Here is an 18,280-nt window from a genome sequence, read left to right as displayed (position 1 = left end):
TGATTGAACCTGCATCTCTTACATCTCCTGCTTTGCAGGCAGATTCTTTACTGCTGAGCCACTGGAGAAGCCCAAACTTGGGTCTGAAGAAGTGAAGTGAAGTGGTCGCTCAGTTGTGTCCCCATGGACTGTAGCTCACCAGGCTCCTCCGTCCATGGGATTTTCCAGACAAGAGTACTGGAGTGGGTTGCCATTTCCTTCTCCAGGGGATCTTCCCGACCCAGGGATCCAACCTGGGTCTCCTCCTGCATTGTAGGCAGACGCTTTTACCGTCTGAGCCACCAGGGAAGTCTTGGCTCTAATATCTGTAAATGGGAGCTGCGGCCAGCCCTGCTCTGTCCTGCCTGCCTGGCAGCTTTATAGTTAACATCAAATGGCAGTGTGTGTGAAGCCCCAGTGAAGGAGCACACCCGTCCCCCACAACTGCCACCACCCCTGCCTCTACCCAAGAGCCCGGCGCAAGTGCCAGCTCTGACCAGCAGGGGGGGACCTCTTCCACCGAATCCACCGCTACTGCGCTTCCTCTTCCCCCAAGTCCCGGGTCTGGGCTCCAGCCAGATGGGGCGCCGACGAAAGGGCACCTGGAGTCTTTCAGGTCTGGGTCCTCTGGACCAGCCCACCCCACCCCACCCCAATGTCGGGGAGTGGGTACAAAAGAGAGGGGATTCCTTCCCCACTCACCCCCTCCTCTTTGCCCAGGGGCGGCCAGTTTCACCAGGTAGGAATGTGGACTCGGTGATAGGATGGAGAGATGGAGGAGGATCAGGGGTCAAGGCAGAGAATAGACAGAGTGTTGGCTGTCTAGATGAATGGACAGGAGGAGGGGTGACTGGGAGGGTCGGCTCTTTCAACCCCAATCTGTGGATCAGACCTCAGGCTCAGGTGAGGTACAGTCGTGACTGGGAGCCTGGCCTCTCCATCCAGCCTAGCAACTTCGTTCCTTTCTCGGACGGACCCCAAGGGAAGCAGGGCGGGGTGAATGGTGGGTCGATGAGGAACAGACCCTTAGGGATGCGCGGGGCACCCGATCCGACGGAGGTTCGCCTTGGGCTTGAAGCGGACTAGGTGCCCCGCGCCCGGCTGTTTGGCCACCAGAGGGCGCTGCGCCCCCCCTTGTGTCGGATCCTCTTCGAGCAGGCTGGCAGAGACCTGCGCACACAAGAGCCAGAACACGCTAACCCCGCTCTACGCGGATCTCTGGTTGTACCCAGCGGGCTGCGTCTTCTCCGCACAGACTGCTCGCTCAGCCTGTGTGCGGAGCCACATCGCCTGTCCCCCATTCCTTCTCACGGGACCGCTGGGGATCAGACCTTGGTACCTGGCTCCACGTGTTCTCTGAGGGGTACACGTGTGTGTCATCTCCAAGCACACACATGCTCAGTCACCCTCTCTGACCCTCTGTTCCACCTGAAGACAGAACCCAGACGAGCCTTGCTTCTCCGTAGGCTGCTTCCTCCCTTTCCCCTCCCCCTGTGCCCAGGGATGGCCAGTTCCCCCAGGTGGACATGGTGACATGATGGAGAGATGGAGGGCTAGGGGTCAAGGCAGAGAATGGGCAGAGGGTTGACTGTCTAGATGGACGGACAAGAGGAGGGGTTGCTGGGAGGGTCGGCTCTCTCAGCCACCCTCTGAGCCTCCGCTTCCTCTTTCCAGGTTTTAGCACAGTGGGTGAGGGGATATAAGGGAGATGACCTTGAATCCTTCCCTTTCTGTCATGTTTATTGTTCCTCCTCATCATCTCCCCATCATCCCTCCTCCTTCCTCTCTTTCTTACTCCCCCATCCCTTCCCAGCCCTGAGATAGGACCTTAGTCAGCACTCACACTGCCCTAAGTGGGCTTGCGCGCCCGCGCGCACACACACACACACACACACACACACACACACACACATCTGTTTGTACACGGAGATGCCCACCCTGGTAGTCTAGGGAGCTCAGAGACAGGCCTCTGAAAGAGTGAGAGCACACAGCTACCTGACAGGCAGCTGCAGACAGCCAGGTATGGGGCTTGACAAAAACTCCTGGACCATTTCTAACCCAGCACGGTCTTCACAGCTCTCACTGGAGTGGGAAGGGAGGTGACAATCCTAATAATCACCATTTTCTGACTTTCTCCAAGCCATCAGCACATTCACTCCTAACAACATATTAGGGAGGTGGGAACTAACATCTCCACTTTTTTTTTGGCCTGGTGGCACAGCTTGCAGGATCTTAGTTCCCCAGCCAGGGACTGAAACCTGGCCCCTGGCAGTGAAAACTCAGAATGCTAACCACTGAACCACCAGGGAATTCCCATCATCTCCACTTTAAAAGAGGGGAAGCTGAGGTGACAGGAGTGAAACACTGGTCAGGGGTGCAGAACACATGGCAGTATTCAAATGCTTTCTCTTTCTTATCAAAGGTTCTCAACAGAGAGGCATTACTGCTGTTGATGCCTGTGTACAGGTGCAGAAATTGAGGCCAGGTAATATGCAGGGACTGGGAAGTGTCTGTCCTCAGGCCCTCTATGACCCTGTCTGAGGGGAGCAAAGGAGGGAGATGCACTTGAAATTCGCTGGGACAGCCCCTAGGCAGGGAATTCCCCCCACCTCTCCGTGTCAGGGAGTAATGTCACTCACACTGTCCCCACAGCCACATTCCTTCAGTCTTGAGCATTTCTTGAAAGACTCCTTCATGCCACGCAAGGCTTGGAGTCTGCACTGGCACAGTGGCAGCACCAAGGAGGTCAAAGCCAGAAGTAGCCACTAGTTATTCCCAAGCTCATCTTCTCTATGAAGTTTGCCCTGACTCTGCTGGAGGGGGGAAATTAGGGCAGGCTTCATAAAGGAATTGAACTTGAGCAAAGTCTAGAAAGAAATTCAAAGAAGAAAGGCATTCCAAACCCAGAGCCTCCACTACTCGGCGATTACCCAGGCACGTTACAAAGAGCCAGCCAGGAAGAGGGAGAAGTGAAAATCACAGATGAGGCTGGGAATGGCCGAGAGAGGTCCCCAGTCACTCACAGGGAGCCAGGAACTCAAGGAGGGGCCCCGACTCAAACCCAGGAGAAGGGCTGCCTCTTCTTCAGGACCAGAGTGTAGCTGGCAAGGGCATAGGGGGCTGCAGGTGAGCTTGCAGCTGCAGGGACAGGGAACGGGGAGGATATGCGAAGTCTTGCCAGCTGTTTTCACTTTCTAGGTAGGACAAGAGGCAAATCAATCTGCTGGAAGAAAGCCAGAGCAAGGTAGGGTACTCAAAGAGAGTAGGGAAGATTTGAAGTAGGGCTTAGAAGAATAGGGAAAGAGCTGCCTGGGAACAGTGTGGTGTACGGATTACTGTGACCCCTACTGAGACCAGAGACCGTGGGCTTGTCAAGGCATCAGTCTGCATGGCTGGGCGAGTTTCTCCAGCAGTGCTCAGCAGCACAGATGGGAGCAGAAGGGTGTGGGGGAGAATGTGCATGGAGGGAAATGGTGGGGGGCAGGGAGGGGAGGGTGCAGAGAATGGGGAGCGGGGACAGAGGACACTGCAAGGTGAGATGCCAGGGGATCTGGCTGGACAGGGTAGAGTCAAGTCAGGAGGATGGGATGAACAGAAAGGGGAGGGGGGAGAGATAGGGGGAGGGATGTGGCTGGAATTGAAGTGGGGGAGGGTGGATGGACAGAGCCTGTGGTCAGAGTTGGGATATTTCACTTGAAGATTTCAAAAGGCCTGTCCCAGGTAAGGACAAGTATAATAAGCCTGTAAGGCGAGCTGGCTGAAATGAAGCAGACATGAAAGCCCCCTGCCTCCAGGAGGTCAGGAAACTTATTCACTCATGCATTCATTCAGCAAATATTTATTAAGCACCTACTGCAGGACTGAGCCAATCCCTATGCAAGCGGTTACATGTAGGGATGAACAAAACTTGGTTCCTGCCCCCTAAGGGGCTCACCGCCTCACTGGGGCGATATATTAACACCATGACAACACCCCATGGTGACTGTAGTGTAAATGGCCAGGTGTGGTGAGGAGTCCTCACCCAGGAAAGGGGGAGGTGATATCAGTGCTGAGCCTTAGGAATAGATTGTTGTTGTTCAGTTGCCTAGTCGTGTCTGACTTTTTGCAACCTCATGTACTGCAGCATTCCAGGCCTCTCTGTCCCTCACCATCTCCTGGAGTTTCCCCAATTTCATGTTCATGGCTTTGGTGATGCTGTCCAGGTATCTCATCCCCTAATGCCCTCTTCTCCTTCTGCTCTCAATCTTTCTGAGCATCAGGAACTTTTCCAGTGGGTCGTCTGTTTTCATCAGGAATCAATTAGGGCTCTCCCAAACAAAGGACGTGGGGTGGGCTTTCCAGGGAGAGGAGAGAGTATCCCCCCAGGGGAGACCAGCATGAAGTATTCTAGAACCACTGGCCATTTGGTGAGGCCAGAGGGTAAAGGACAAGGAAGGAAGTGGGGAGAGGTGAGGCAGGAGAAGCAGGGTCCCAGAGGACCGTGGAGGCCAGGCACGGAGCTCACAGAGGCAACCAGAGGCTTTGAAGGGATTTTAGCGAGGAGCAACAGGATCAGATTTGCATTTTAGAAAGATCACTCAGGCTGCAGTGTGGATAATTGATTGGAGTGGAGCAAGGGAGATGACAGAGAGAATGGTTGAAGGCTGCAGGGCAGCAGGGGAGGCAAGAAGAGGGCAGTGTCAGGAAATACTTGGGATTCAGCACTAGTAGGACTTGATGCCTTGGCTGGATGGGGTCGGGAGGGTGAGGTCAAGGATGCCTTGCTGGTGCCACCAACTGAGCTGGGGACAACAGAAGGAGTGCATTCAGGGGGCCCAGGGAGAAATGAGGATCTCATCGTGAGACACGTCACATTTGGGGAGCCTGTGGACACCAGGGGACACCTGCTGGGCAGGGACACATGGCTCCGGACACAGCCTGGGCACTCCGATGTGGGTAAGAGGTGACAAGTGTATTATTTTAGCAGCTCGGCAGGTTCTTCTTAGGGAAAAAACACTTCTGTTTGAGAAAATACCTTGGTATATTGCTGTGGGTTAAAAGGCAGAGCCTAGGTGTGGGTAGTCTAAGGGGCAGCACAGTCACAAGAATGGTAAGCAGCCCTGTGAAGAAGCAGAAGAGGGTGAAGAGTCAGTGGAAACTCCAGACTGGTGGGCAGCAGAGGTAGCCACTGCCACAGGTGTTGCCAATTAGCTGTAACAAACCCACCACCACCACCTGCCCCTCTGCACCCCTGCAGGCCCATGTCCTCAGTGAAGTTGACCCCATTCACATCAGCTTTCAGAGAGTGGTGTTCTAGGTGGAAATGGAGGACAGAGCTTCCTTCACATCTGGATTTATGGGGTGCAGAATAGTGTGAGCCCATTTGGAGGCCAAGTCGGCAGGCAAAAGGGGCTAGGAGGCTAGGAGCCCGGGGGCAGGGGATGCACAGGATCCTCTGACATAGGCCTTGGACGTGGGGATCTGAGTGATCTCGTTCTCTCTAAGCTGCCATTGCGGATGGGAGTGTCCTAGAGTCACCTGCGGCCCCCAGACTGGGTGTCGGCCAGCAGCAGAGTTAGGCCTGTCCAGCTTGGAAAACTCCTGGGAGGTTCCAGTTCAGTGCCCAAGGACAGCCCCCCTCCTTTGGCTGTCATGTGAGTTTAGGGTGGGGCGAGCGTGTGGCACCCCGACACCTCCCACCCCACCCCCCGCACACACATAACCCTGTCAACCTGCCCCCTGCCAGTCTGACCAGCATGGTCCTTGAGGCAGCAGCACCGTGAAGGAGCTGCAGCCTGGGGCTGGAGCAGTCCAAAGACAGGAGGTCAGAGGAGGCAGAGATCAGAAGGCAGACTTGAGAGCAAAGGCACCAAGGCCTGGGCGCGATGGAGTCAGGCCGGCACAGCTTGGCCAAGATGCTGGTGTGCCGGCTCTGGATGACCATCAGCAAGGCTCTGTTTGCCGAGTTCCTGGCCACGGGGCTGTACGTGTTCTTTGGTGTGGGCTCGGCTCTGAGATGGCCCCTGGCACTTCCTTCTGTGCTGCAGATCGCCATCACCTTCAACCTGGCCACAGCCGTGATCGTGCAGATCACCTGGAAGGCCAGCGGGGCCCATGTCAACCCTGCCGTGACGCTGGCCTTCCTTGTGGGCTCCCAGATCTCCCTGCCCCGGGCTGTGGCCTATGTGGCTGCCCAGCTGGCAGGGGCCACAGCGGGAGCTGCTCTGCTTTACGGAGTCACGCCTGGGGACATCCGAGAAAACTTTGGGGTCAATACGGTAGGTGCAGGGAGGAGGAGAGGCAGGTCCATACAGGTGGTAAGTGGGAGGTCCAGGCTGGGGCAGAGGGGACCAGATATAGCAGAGCACGTGCTCCACACCTGCTCTGGGGACGTGGGGCCCTGGGGAAAGACCACGGCCTTAGTAAAGGCAGAGCAGGAAGGGGACTGTGGTGTGAAGGAGGGTGGGGAGAGGGAGGGACAGGAAGAAGCCACACTACGGGCCAGGAGTGGGAGAAGGACCAGGCACTTCAGGGTTGGAGCAGCCAGGGAGAGGTGGGGCTGTGGGGGCAGCAGGGGACCCTGCACCTACTTCACCCTCCAGTCCACACCCCCTCCCCACCCCCCACCCGTTTCCTCCTGTTCCTCCGTCCCAAGCACTCTGCGGCCTGTCTCACCTCCCCAGATTTCTCTGATCACCTGTGTTCCACCTATGTCCCCACCTTCCTCTCCTACATACTGCCCTTCCCAGGCAGCCCATGAGCGAGGATCATGCAACACAGCTTCTCCAGCCTTCCCTCCCCCACCAGCCCTGGGCCCCCACCTCCCCCTGGACCGTGATCCCAACCACCCTATGGGGTGGGTGGGGTGCTGCTCACTCCTGCAGGGAGCAAATGTCTGTGTGGGCTCACTTCAGGGCTCACCTGAACCCCAGCACACCACTCCCCCAAGCCCATTAGCTCCTTAAGTCCTGGGGCTGGCGGTGGCAAGGTGTCGCACCCCTTACTGTGAGGAACGAGGGCCCAGGGATCACCATCCCCAGGCAGAGCCCGCTGCCTCCAGTGTAACCCCCTCGCACAGGTCCGGAGCAGTGCCTCAACCGGCCAGGCGGTGGCGGTGGAGCTCATCTTGACTCTCCAGCTCGTGCTCTGCGTTTTCGCCTCCACCGACAGCCGTCAGGCCACAGGCTCCCCTGCAGCCACAATTGGAGCCTCGGTGGCCGTGGGCCACCTCATCGGGGTAAGGGGCACAGGGCACACCTGCCTGTGTACCCACTGGCCCCTCCCAGGGGAGGTGGCAGTGGCCCTGGGGGCCAGGAAGTGTCCCTCCCCGAACTTCTCATGCCTTGGAGCCAAGGCTATGCCCCACTTCAGGCCCAGGGCAGGGCGACCCAGAGCCCCAGTCTGGGGCTGGGGCTTGAGCAGGGGTGAAGGGGACTGTCCTCTCCCAGGCCTGCCTTCAGGCTGCTCACGCCCTGCCTTGCACTCGCTCTTCAGGTCTATTTCACCGGCTGCTCCATGAACCCAGCCCGCTCCTTTGGTTCCGCCGTCGTCATGGGGAAGTTTGAAGTCCACTGGGTGAGACCCTGTGCCGGCAGCCAGGGGAGGGGAGAGGCCCCAGTGCCCATAGGGACTTTCACCAGCAGGGGGGCCCCAGACACTGGGGGAGACAAGTCTCCCTGCCACGGACCATCTTCACTCCCAGTGGAGGTTTCCCTAAGCTCAGAAGACCAGGGCCAGCATCCTTTCTTGCCCACCTCAAAAAGTCGGGGGCACCCAGTAGACTGGCAAGAAGTGGGCCAGGGCCGGCGCTGCAGCCTTGGCCCGGGCCTCAAGTCCTGGCTGTTTCCTTATTCACTTCCTCCAGCTGGACCGGTTTCCAAACTTGGATAGAGAAAAAGACAAACAGAAATAGACACACAAACACACCAGCAGGGACAGGAAGAGCACTAGCCAGGGTTCTGGGCTGGAACGGGGGAGGTGAGAGGAGGGAGGCAGGGGTGGTGGGGGCCTGACCCGGCTCCAGGGAGGTTAGGTCCCTTCACCTTCAGAGACTCAGGGTCGGGGTTGGGGGTGGGGGGGTGGGGTGCAGCGGGCAATGGACAAGACTTGTGCTTCTCGAATTTGCCACCTTGTAGAAAGCTCCAGGGCTCCCAGGAGACCAAGTCAACACTGGAAAGCAGATGGAGTCCCAGAGCCGCCCTGTGGTCGTGACGGCTCACGAGCAGGGCATCTGCTTCTGCCTCCTCAGATCTTCTGGGTGGGACCCTTGATGGGAGCCGTCCTGGCTTCGCTGATCTACAACTTCATCCTGTTCCCTGACACCAAGACCCTGGCCCAGCGACTGGCCATCCTCACGGGCAGTGCAGAAATGGAGAAAATGGAAGGGGAGGAACCCCAGAAAAAAGAAGCCCAGTCCAACTCAGAGGACACTGAGATGGAAACTGTGTGTCAGGTGGCATAGAGCTTGGCCTCTGCCCTCAAGCGTCTGAAAAGAGCCCTGAAAGTGGACAGCATGCTTTGCATAACCAGATTTCAGGTTTTCCTGGGGACATGGGGGGCTTGCGAGGTGGGGTGGGAAGGCTTGGCCTCTTGACCAAACAGGGTTGGGGGGGCCGTCCCCAGCATTACATAAGGAACCTAGGAAGTAAATCTGCTCAGTTTCCTCCTCTTCCATCACTTTTAATGGGGCCAAGCAGAGGGAGGCAGGGGAATTCATCACCACTCTCCCTGTCTCTCATCTGTCTAGACCCCAGGCAGGACCCTGGGCTTCCAGGTCCCCATGTCTTGGAGAAAAGGGAATCTGAGCCCGGACAGGCTCTCTGCTCAGAGGCTGTGGGGACCTCCAGGAACCCTAACTTCTCACCCCACCGTTGGAAGGAGGATCCAAACTTCCCAGAAGAATCAGGTCCTAGGCCGGCCTCTGATGCTCCAAGGAAGGGTGTCTCTGCCCTTGGATGTGGCTCCCTCTCAGACTGGGGCTTCCTGAGGCCAGATTGTCCCCTCCCAATAGATCTTCATTCCTCACTCCTCCAATTGAGGAATCAGCAGAGAGCCCTTCCCTTAGGAAGAGCTGGCACAGAGAGGAACCTTTTCTCCAGCTAGTGGAGGGGCAGGACACAGGCAAGGGAGGTTCAGCCCAGACAGGCCTTTCTCCCCAGGTGTTCTCCTGCCTTCCACTCCAGCCCCATCCACAGAAACAATCCAGAGGGGGGTAAGGTCCCATTGCAGCACTCAGTCCGTGACCTGGGCCTGAAGAAGCCATCTCCAGACTCATTCTCAGCTCTGCCGGGATCCCCCATAAGCTGTTGAATATGCCCCAAGGATGGTGGGAAGTCAGGAATAACCCAGGAAACCAAGATTTGCAATTCAGTGCCTCTGAAGGACTACCGGAGTCTCATTTAGTTTGTTAATATTTACAAGCCGCTATAAATCTACTCTATGACCTGGGGTCCTGTCTGGATCTCAGCTTCCTCAGCTGTAAAATGGGCTGTAAAATCTCCCCGCAAGACTGATGTTAAACAAGAGATTGGAAAATGTTTCTGGAAGTTAAAATGCTAGAATAGAAAAACAAATCCAATAAATGATGATTATTGTTGCTGTTACTGTAATTATTGGGTTTGAATACAATTGCTGTTGATAATGGGAGGAAGAAGGAAAGAAGGGAGAGGGAGATGATTGAGAGGGAGGGAAAAATGAGTAGGCTTTTCTCATTTCATCTGCACTACTTACCCAGGGCCCTGCCTTCTTCTCTCCTGGACCCACTGACCTGGGAGCTTAGTGAGTATGTGTGTGGGGGGTGATGGGGGAACAGGAGTCAGGTTGGGGAGGGACCCTGGAATGAAGAGACAAGCCAGTAAAAGTCAATTTTTCTCATCTCTGTGGTGCCCATCACTATGGTACCCTGCACTACAGCAGTCAAAAGCATGAAAAACATAGGTCCTTTTCCATGATGTCTCTAAAGGGGTTAGAGATAGGGGAGGGGCTGCCAGTCTCCCAAGGACAGAGTGACAGGGCCCATTCTGTGACAGTACAGTGGCTGAGTCCTAAGAGCTCGTGGCCACAGCAGCCGTGTTCTATAATATGGTCAGTGCAGAGAACCACTCACATCTCTCCAAGCTGGGCCCCACTCATTCATCTTCACAATCTCTCAGAGCCCAGGGCCTCCTGTGCCCTTTTATGAGCAGGGACAGCTGGGCGTGCAGGTGTGTGTGTGTGTGTGCGCCCGCGTGATTGACTTGCTAAAGGTCACCCAGCTCAGTACCACAGCCCCCCACCCCAAGGTCTCTCCAGCTCCCAGCTTAGAATTTTCCAAAATAGAGCTCCAGGGGGGCTTATACAGCGGCCAGAGAAAGGAAGGAAGCAGGAACTACAAGGTTGAAGAGGGCGGGGGGGGTGTAGCAAGCTCTTAAGCTCCTAGACAAATTATCTCTGCATCCCCGAGAGCCAAGCACGCAGTGGGTGCTCAATAAAAGTTTGATGAATGAATGACTGAGGCTGAGTGGCTGGGGAGGGAGGGGAGGCGGGAACTGATCAAGAGGAGAACTCGGGAGTCACTGCTCCAAATAAGCCAAGAAGACAGCAGCTGAGAAGCCTGCACTGGAAGGCTGGGTGAGCTGGGGAGAGGGTGCACAGCCCTCGAGCCCTCGCCCCTACCCTAGAGCAGACCACGGAACCTCTGTCCCAGGAACTTCCTGGCCAAGAGGATAAGGGTGATTGCCTTAAGAGAAAGCTGGGGGCTATTTTCACAAATAGTTCTTTAAAGCTGTGCTCTGTCAGAATAGAGCAAGAGACAAGCTTCATGAGAAGTGAGGAATTAGGTTAGAATCTGAAGAGCATCCAAAGTTAGACACAGGAATGAGTAACCAAAGGTTAGCTTCTCCTTCTCTGGAGCCCTTTAGTAGGACAGCCGGCCATCTGCTCGGATGTGTTAAGGGCTGGCCTTTGGGGAGCCAAATTTCAGCGGCTCCAGCCAGGGTCTTTGCTTCACAGGCACAACGGGAGCCTGGATGTGGGGGTGGGTGGGGGCCTAGGGAGGACAGAGACCCAACCAGGCAGACCCTTGGTGTGCACGCCCTTCCTCCCTTTTGTCAGGGGAAGTTTTTAATTAATGGTGTGTAATCTGATCTGGCTCTTCTCCCTGCTGAGCGCTGCCTTCAATCAGCAGAGCCATCTGCAATTGCAATTCATAATTCTCCCGAAAGGGAGGGGGGCCTGGGACGGGTGCCTTGGTGATTAATACAATTAGCCTTTTATGTTGATGATTGTCTTAGCAGGAGCAGATGATGCGAGCACAGAGCCTAGGCTGCCACATCCCCATTGGCTGGCAGACAGCCCCTCTCCATTCCCCACCCCCACTGCCTCCTCCGGGTGTAAAGAGGACACGGGTCTAATCTGCACAGTGTGGGGGGGGCGGCCTCCACGGAGGTAGCTCCTGGGACTGAGAGGAATTTGGGCTCCTGGGACTGAGAGGAGAGGAACAAGACAACTATCCAGAGACGTTCACTTTCCAAAGAAAATCACTTGGACCAAAAGGATTCTGTGCATCAAGGTTTTTTTTGTTTTTGTTTCTTAAATAGTAAAGACCATATAAAGATAGAATAGGGGTTGAAAGGGTTGAAAGTTGAAACGCGGGCTCAGCTGCATGGACTCTGGCAAGTTACTTCAGGATCCTGAGCCTTAGTTTCCTCATTTGGAAAACAGGGTCTGTTCGTAAGGGGCTGGAAGAGCCCAACGGGGCCTGACACACAGATCTCATTCAGTGGTGGTTTTCAGCATCATCGAGGTAGACTGCCATGCCCTCTGCCGTTTCTCCTGCAGTTTTTAACATGGCCAGGCTATTACTAAAGAAGGGATCACTTCCTCCCCATACACAAGGCTGAGCTTGAATAAAGGAGACAGAGAGGGAATGTGTGTGTCCGGGGACAATAGGGAGGCAGGGAGGAGGATCCCAGAAGAAAAGAGTCAAAAATCAAACCTAAGAAAAAGAAGTAAGGCTCTCCTTACAACAGTGGTGAAGCATTTGGAGGGACTGCGGTTTGGGGGAGATTCAATGAAGCAAAGGAGGCTGGGTGGATATAAAGCGGTGAAAAGAGCAGGGCTTTGAGCGCCTGGAATCTCATATGAAAGTAAACAAAAGGGGAGCAGCCAACAGAGCTGAAGGTTTAAGAGGAAGCATAGATCAAAATCTGTGATCTTTAATCTATAATGAGGTCAAGTGATCTGGAACAAGCTAATTGGGGTTTTGATGGGAGACTCTGCTGGGTCAGGAGAGGTGATTAGCTCAGCCCCTCTGGGCTCACAAGGCAGTTCTCCAGGACCTGGAACAAGGAGAAGAGAGCTCCTAGCAAGAGAGGTGTTAACCGACAGCCAATGCCAGGCCTCTGTAATGTCAGGGGAAGGACAGGGAGGGACGGAGGGAGGGGAGAGGTTAGGGCTAATCAAGAGGAAGCTTCCGGCCAAGAGGTCACCACTCAGGCAGCTGGGGCAGGGGGTCTGCACAGCCAAGCTCTGTAATCACTTCTCAGGGGGGAGCAGCTACACTGAGGAGCAGTCACATAGTTAGCAAAAGCTGCAGAGGGGAGGCATGGTTAGTGAAGGGGGGTTATGAGACTGGGGAGCCCAAAGGCACTAATTAACAGGCTGCAGTTAAAGGGCAGAAAAGCAGAGGATGGAAATTTTTCAGAGCTCTGATTAAGTCAGATAAAGAGTCAGTTTCTGCCTGAGCTGGGGGTGGAAGACTCCAGAGAGAGAGACCAACAACTCCCCTGCACCGCAGCGGACAGATGGAACAAGGCTCTGGCAGGTCAGGGCCCAGCCCCGGGTCAGAAGAGAGAACAGGACAGCAGTCCAGGACAGTGACCAGTTACAGAGCACCAACCTAGAGGTCCTTCCCCAGCCCTGTTGATGCTTCCAGGCCTCTTGAGCTGCCAGGTTCATCCTGAGACCCAGCTTTCAAGTCATCAGCTCCGGGCTCTCTGAAGCCTCCAGCTCCTCCCTCCTCTAAAGTTCCACAGCACTCTGCACCCACCTCTGTCCTGGCACTGAACACATCTCTTCATAGTTTTGGGAACACCTCTCTCTACCCAAGCAGAAGACTTTCTTAAGCAAAATTATATTTTTAGTCTCATCTCCAGGCAACAGGTTCCTTAACTTGACCATCTGTCCCCATTTTTTGTCGGTGCCCATAACATGGCCTTCCAGTTTCCAGTGAGGAAAGTGAAAGCGTTAGTCGCTCAGTCACGTCCAACTCTTTACAACCAGGCTCCTCTGTCCACGGGATTCTCCAGGCAAGAATACTGGAGTGGGTTGCCATGCCCTTCTCCAGGGAATGTTCCCAACCCAGGGATCAAACCCAAATCTCCTGCACTGCAGGCAGATTCTTCACCGTCTGAGCCACCAGGGAAGCCCCATTTCCCCAGGGAGGAAAGACCTCTGGCATTCTGGATTTGGTGAGCCAATTGGACAAAGGATTGCACAGATTATCTAACACCTCTGTGTAAAGAACCTTGGATGTTTATACTGTACTGTGATTTCAGAACTCTACCAGGATGTGTTGTTATATCGTGGCCAGAGCCTCACTGATCCACAATGCCTTCTTTCCCCCCTTCTCCAACTCAGGGGTCACATGTAAGGGTTCTGGGGGTCATGACTGGGGCAGATTTTGATCCTCTCCTACACATTGCTCGTCTCCTTCTTCATACCATGTGTCCTGGGGCCGAGTCTTGTTTTTCCTACACTGCAACTGCCCTCAGACCTGGGGAAACTCCCCTTTTTAATCTCTCTGATCACAGCTAAGTAGAAGGTTCCCTTGCCTCCACAGTGGGGCTAGCCAACAGCCTACCTCTCATGAACAGCTAATATTTCCAAGCCAAACAATCTGGATGATAAGATGCACCACTACTGTACAAGCCACAGAAGAAAAGCACTGTTATATACCACTGATTATAAGAGAACCCAATTCTCATTAAATTGTATTTTTAAATGCATTTTACAGTCAAGGAAATGATCATTTCTCCTTCAAGTCTTGGCTCCTTAACTCAGATTTGGGAATGGAAGGCCCAAGTGGGACTGTATCGCAGGGCTCAAGTCTTCTTCCTTAGATAACATTCATTACCCTCATATGCACTCAACTCCTCTGTGCATCTGTTGCTATTCCAGCTTTTAAATGCCCAGGCTGCCCCTCACAGTGAGCATCTCTTCTCCTTCAGCACCAGGGAGTCCACTGAAGAGAACCCCACTTTTTTCACAGAGGCAAAACAAAACACAAACCCTGCCAAAGCTGGGACTGCCATATTTGAAGAGATCATCACCTAGCACTCCGACACCAATTATCCAACCACTTCCCACCCTACGGGGCTACCTGCCCCTGCGACTCCAGACCAGGGCCCTGAGAAGATGCCGAGATTAGTCATTTCCTCTGAAGCGGGCTAAGACGGCGCCATTAAGCTGCCGACTGCAGGCAGTTCCCGTTAAAGCAAAGCAGCTGGAAAGGGCTTAGCCCTTTAATGCTAGCAGCTGTATCTCCACAGTGCGGCTGCTCTGCTGAGGGGCTGGACTCTGTCCAGAAGCATCAAGCATTTAGCCCCAGTCGACGTATATTAACCTAGGAGGAGAGCAGCCAGCTCCCTGGGAAGAGGGGAGGTGGTTCAGTTAAGCACCTCCACCCCCAAGCTTTGCTTCCCAATGAGGAAGAAAAATACCAGCTCCTTTGTAGGGCTCACTCTACTAAAATCTGGACAAACGGTATCATCTCACAGGCAGAAAGAGCTTTTTTCACAGGTAGCAAGAACAACTCCATTTTTAAAACTCACCTAAGGACAGAGCCACTTATTAGTTTTTTTGTTTAACATTTGGCTGCATTGGGTCTTAGTGCGCTTAGTTGGCCCTGTGGCCTATGGGTTCTTAGTTCCCTAACTGGGAATCAAACCCACGCCCTCTGCATTGGGAGAATGAAGGCTTAACCACCAGAGAAGTCCCTCCACTTGTTAGTTTTGACAAGACTTTAGGCCACTAACCAGGCACTCGTTTTCCTTTGACCTTATTTTCCTCCTCTGAGGTCTCAAGTATTCTTTGGATCCCAGGTGTGCATTTGTGTGAACACAACAGACGGGCTTCCTCTTTTCCAAGAGCCCCGGGCTCTGGGGTTGATGAGGGAGAAAGCTGAACAGCCCTCAGAAAGCCCTGGCACAGAGCTGGCTGCTGAAGAGAGATCACCCGAAGACTTCTTACTCAAAGCCAGATGGTGAACATGAGACGGGGTGAGAGCTAACGCCACTCAGGGGAAAGTCAATAAGCTAATCCGCTGACACGTCTCTAGAAGCAGGCTGATGGCTTTGGCTCAGAGACTTGCCTGATCTTAGCTCTGAGCTTCAGAGCACACAAGATGCACACGGGTGGCCGGTGAACAGACTCCCACCAGGACAACCTTAAGCTCATCCTCCACCAGCCCATCCTCTCTTTCCACACAGAGGACAGCACCGGACCACCAAGTCCAGGTCCTCCAACCTACCCAACAACCCAACATTAAGGAATATTCTCCAGTCCCAATGCTTTTCCCAGCGGTCTGGGCCTTCCTGCTCTTTCTGGGTCATCTGTCGAGAGCGCACAGGCACGTCCACATACAGCCTGCCCTGAGTCGAATTATTTACATACTTAATAATATATTACAGGTCCCATGATGCTGAGAAGTCTGAAGTAGCAAACACCACAGCTAACCTCCAGAGCAGGAGCTGTAATCTCCAGGTTCTAATCCCAGCTAAACTACAATTTATGAGAATTTGAGTCAAATTACTTCACTGAGTTTGTCATCAATTGGGATCACATCACCTATTCCACCACCACACATGGGTGCGGTGGGGTCAAATATGATAAATGGAAGCACCCTATATATTGTACGTCACATTTACATTTCCTAGAGGCTTTGTGAAGAATCAGTTCTTAATTCCATCTTCACTGATGACCAGAGAAGATATTAACTGGCAAGTGCTTTATTAGAAGTCTAAATATCCATTTACACGTGTCTAAGCCCAACACACATTATGGTGTCCAACTGTGTGAGATGCAAGAGTAATGCTGTATAAAAACACTGAGACTAAATGAAGCCTGGCAAGTTACAGAGGGATAAGGCACACAAAAGGGAAAATTCCTGCTTCCAACTCTGTGTCCCTGAAAAGTGGCCTCCTTTCCCATCCCACACGACTGCAGAGGACAAGGCTCCCACACACTGCAAGGTTATTCCTGGTGACGTCAAGCTGTCTTCAGCCTGACTTCGTGAATAGAAACCATCAACAAATACAGACTCTGAAAATGAGAATCTCACAAATTACCCAAGTTAAGGACCTCTTGGTTTGGGTCTTTCACTTATTTACAAAATATACTAGCTACAGGCAGCAGATTTTTTTTTTTAATTACTAAATTCTTAGGTGAAGTGGCCACTCTCCAAACCCTGTTTATACTAACAGCACAATGACTAACATGCCCTGACTCCACAGGCTTAAAAGCTTTTCGCACCAGTGGCTGAAGCTTGAGTCACGACCGAGATTATCATTAAAGCACATGGATCAAGAACCTACTGTGTGAGCTGTGCCGACTTGAACTCTGTACCTACCACCCTTGCTTCTCAGGTCTGGATGCCACAGCAACTCTTTCCCCGCTCCTGCTGAGAATCTAAGAAAAGGTGACACATGATTAAGCAGACTGCTCAGTATTCCAGGCACAGCCTTGGGTCGCCCACTTTCCAATAGGAAACCATATACTGGATGTACATGCACGTGTCTGTCTACCTATCCGAAGGCTGAGGTGGGCAGAGAGGCCCTACTATAACCAAACAAAAATAGCAAGCCTGGGATCTCTGCTCTCAGCACTCACACAGTGCTCCTTGTCACTTTATACCGCTCAGTAACTGAAGCATGAATTTAGGAACTCAAGATCCCTTTCAACACCACACGGTCAGTTCATAGCCAAAAATGACTTTTTTCCCACAGTTAACTCAATTGAGCACCCTACAGTCCTCTACCTCTGATGGAAACTCAAAATGCCTTCTTGCCCTCTATTTCTGCAAGCAAAGAACTCACCTTCTTAAGGAAGGAAAAAAAAATCATTAAATATCTAGTAATAAACACCAACTGTTGCTCCTAAATCAAACCATGTAATGCTCGCCCAGTTAAATAAACATCAAACTCAGGAGCCTTACACAGATGGATGGAGATGAATGGATTTAAAGATGTAAATATTCTGGCTATTAGCAAGTGGGATAAAAAAGCTAAACAGAGTAAGAGGCAGCATCAGAAAGGGTTAGGAGCAGGAGGTGGGGGTGACACCCACTCCCAAGCCCCTGCCACAGATCTCACATCAAGGGAATACAATTTAATTAAGAAAGCCCTCAAAAGTCAAGCTGTTCCACATGAAGTACTGTTAAAGAAGTTGAAGGTTGGTGCGTATTTCCCTCTGCTAATATCAAAATTATTTTCATGGCTAAGGTCTCTTGGCCTAGCCCAGAAACCAAGCAACTGGCTGCCAACATTTGACACACAGGACCATTTCCTTTTTCGTTAATGGGCCATCAGTTCCTGCATAGGGTCGTCTTTTGCCTTCACTCACATTATACAATCCATTTACTTCCTCCACATTAGTGACTTAAAATGTACCTTGGGGAGATACTACAGAACAGCAAATATGGAGACAGGCCAACACTAAGCTTGCAGAGAAGTAAGAAAGGAGACAGCATCTAGGATAAAGTTTAAAAAAAAATCCTAAAAGGCACACGTGTGTGTGTGTGTGTGTGTGTGTGTGTAAAGGGGGAAAGGGGAGAGGGGACCCACCCTCTGTCAATTTGCTGAGGCAGATGGGCCCTGCTGCGAGAGCTACCACCTCCTGGGAAAAAAGCCAGTAGGTTGCCTCCTCTCTCCACTGTTACATATTAAGCCTGCAACTGTTTACGTTCAATCTCAGATACATTCTGTTCACCAGCTTCAGAGTTCTAAGCGCAGGTGCCCTCCGTTAATCATCCCAGCTCACTCCAGAGGCACTTCCAGCAGTGATGGGTATTCCAGGCAGTCAGCCAGTCATTTGGGTTTTTCTTTCTTTCTTTTCCCTGCACCATTCTGGTCCTTAAAGACTTGTTTAGAAAGTTTGGTTTTTGTTTAAAGTAGTTTCTTCAAATAAGGGGTTAAGAGTCAGGACAAATCCAGGACTTCAGTTTGGACAATGAAAGAGACTGAAACAAAGAAACGAACTCCTGGTGGTGGTGAAGTTGGGAGGTGGTGAGGGGGGAGGGGAGAAATGAATGATAGACTTAGGACACTTTTGGGGAAATACATTTTCT

The 18,280-nt window shown here is 52.9% G+C and overlaps 1 protein-coding gene across 1 annotated transcript; it reads left to right on the top strand.

Annotated features, from left to right (window-relative positions):
- The first annotated feature begins 5,843 nt into the window (after positions 1–5,843).
- On the top strand, positions 5,844–9,560 carry AQP6 (aquaporin 6). Its single transcript, XM_081592602.1, has 4 exons — positions 5,844–6,236; positions 7,037–7,195; positions 7,453–7,533; positions 8,207–9,560. The coding sequence occupies exons 1-4, from the start codon at positions 5,844–5,846 to the stop codon at positions 8,417–8,419; spliced, it is 846 nt and encodes a 281-aa protein (XP_081448728.1). The 3' UTR covers positions 8,420–9,560.
- The last annotated feature ends 8,720 nt before the right edge of the window (positions 9,561–18,280 follow it).

Source organism: Giraffa tippelskirchi, chromosome 4 (assembly GCF_054371585.1).
Source record: "Giraffa tippelskirchi isolate mGirTip1 chromosome 4, T2T-mGirTip1v1.2.pri, whole genome shotgun sequence".
Taxonomy (NCBI): Eukaryota; Metazoa; Chordata; class Mammalia; order Artiodactyla; family Giraffidae; genus Giraffa; species Giraffa tippelskirchi.
This window is presented reverse-complemented; position numbering and strand designations above follow the sequence as displayed.

Bases quoted from the DNA above. Each gene is read 5' to 3' on its own strand.
- AQP6 (XM_081592602.1), top strand. From the start codon at position 5,844: ATGGAGTCAGGCCGGCACAGCTTGGCCAAGATGCTGGTGTGCCGGCTC. The intron at 6,237-7,036 runs GTAGGTGCAGGG...CCCCTCGCACAG, and splicing joins AAAACTTTGGGGTCAATACG to GTCCGGAGCAGTGCCTCAAC. The intron at 7,196-7,452 runs GTAAGGGGCACA...CTCGCTCTTCAG, and splicing joins CCGTGGGCCACCTCATCGGG to GTCTATTTCACCGGCTGCTC.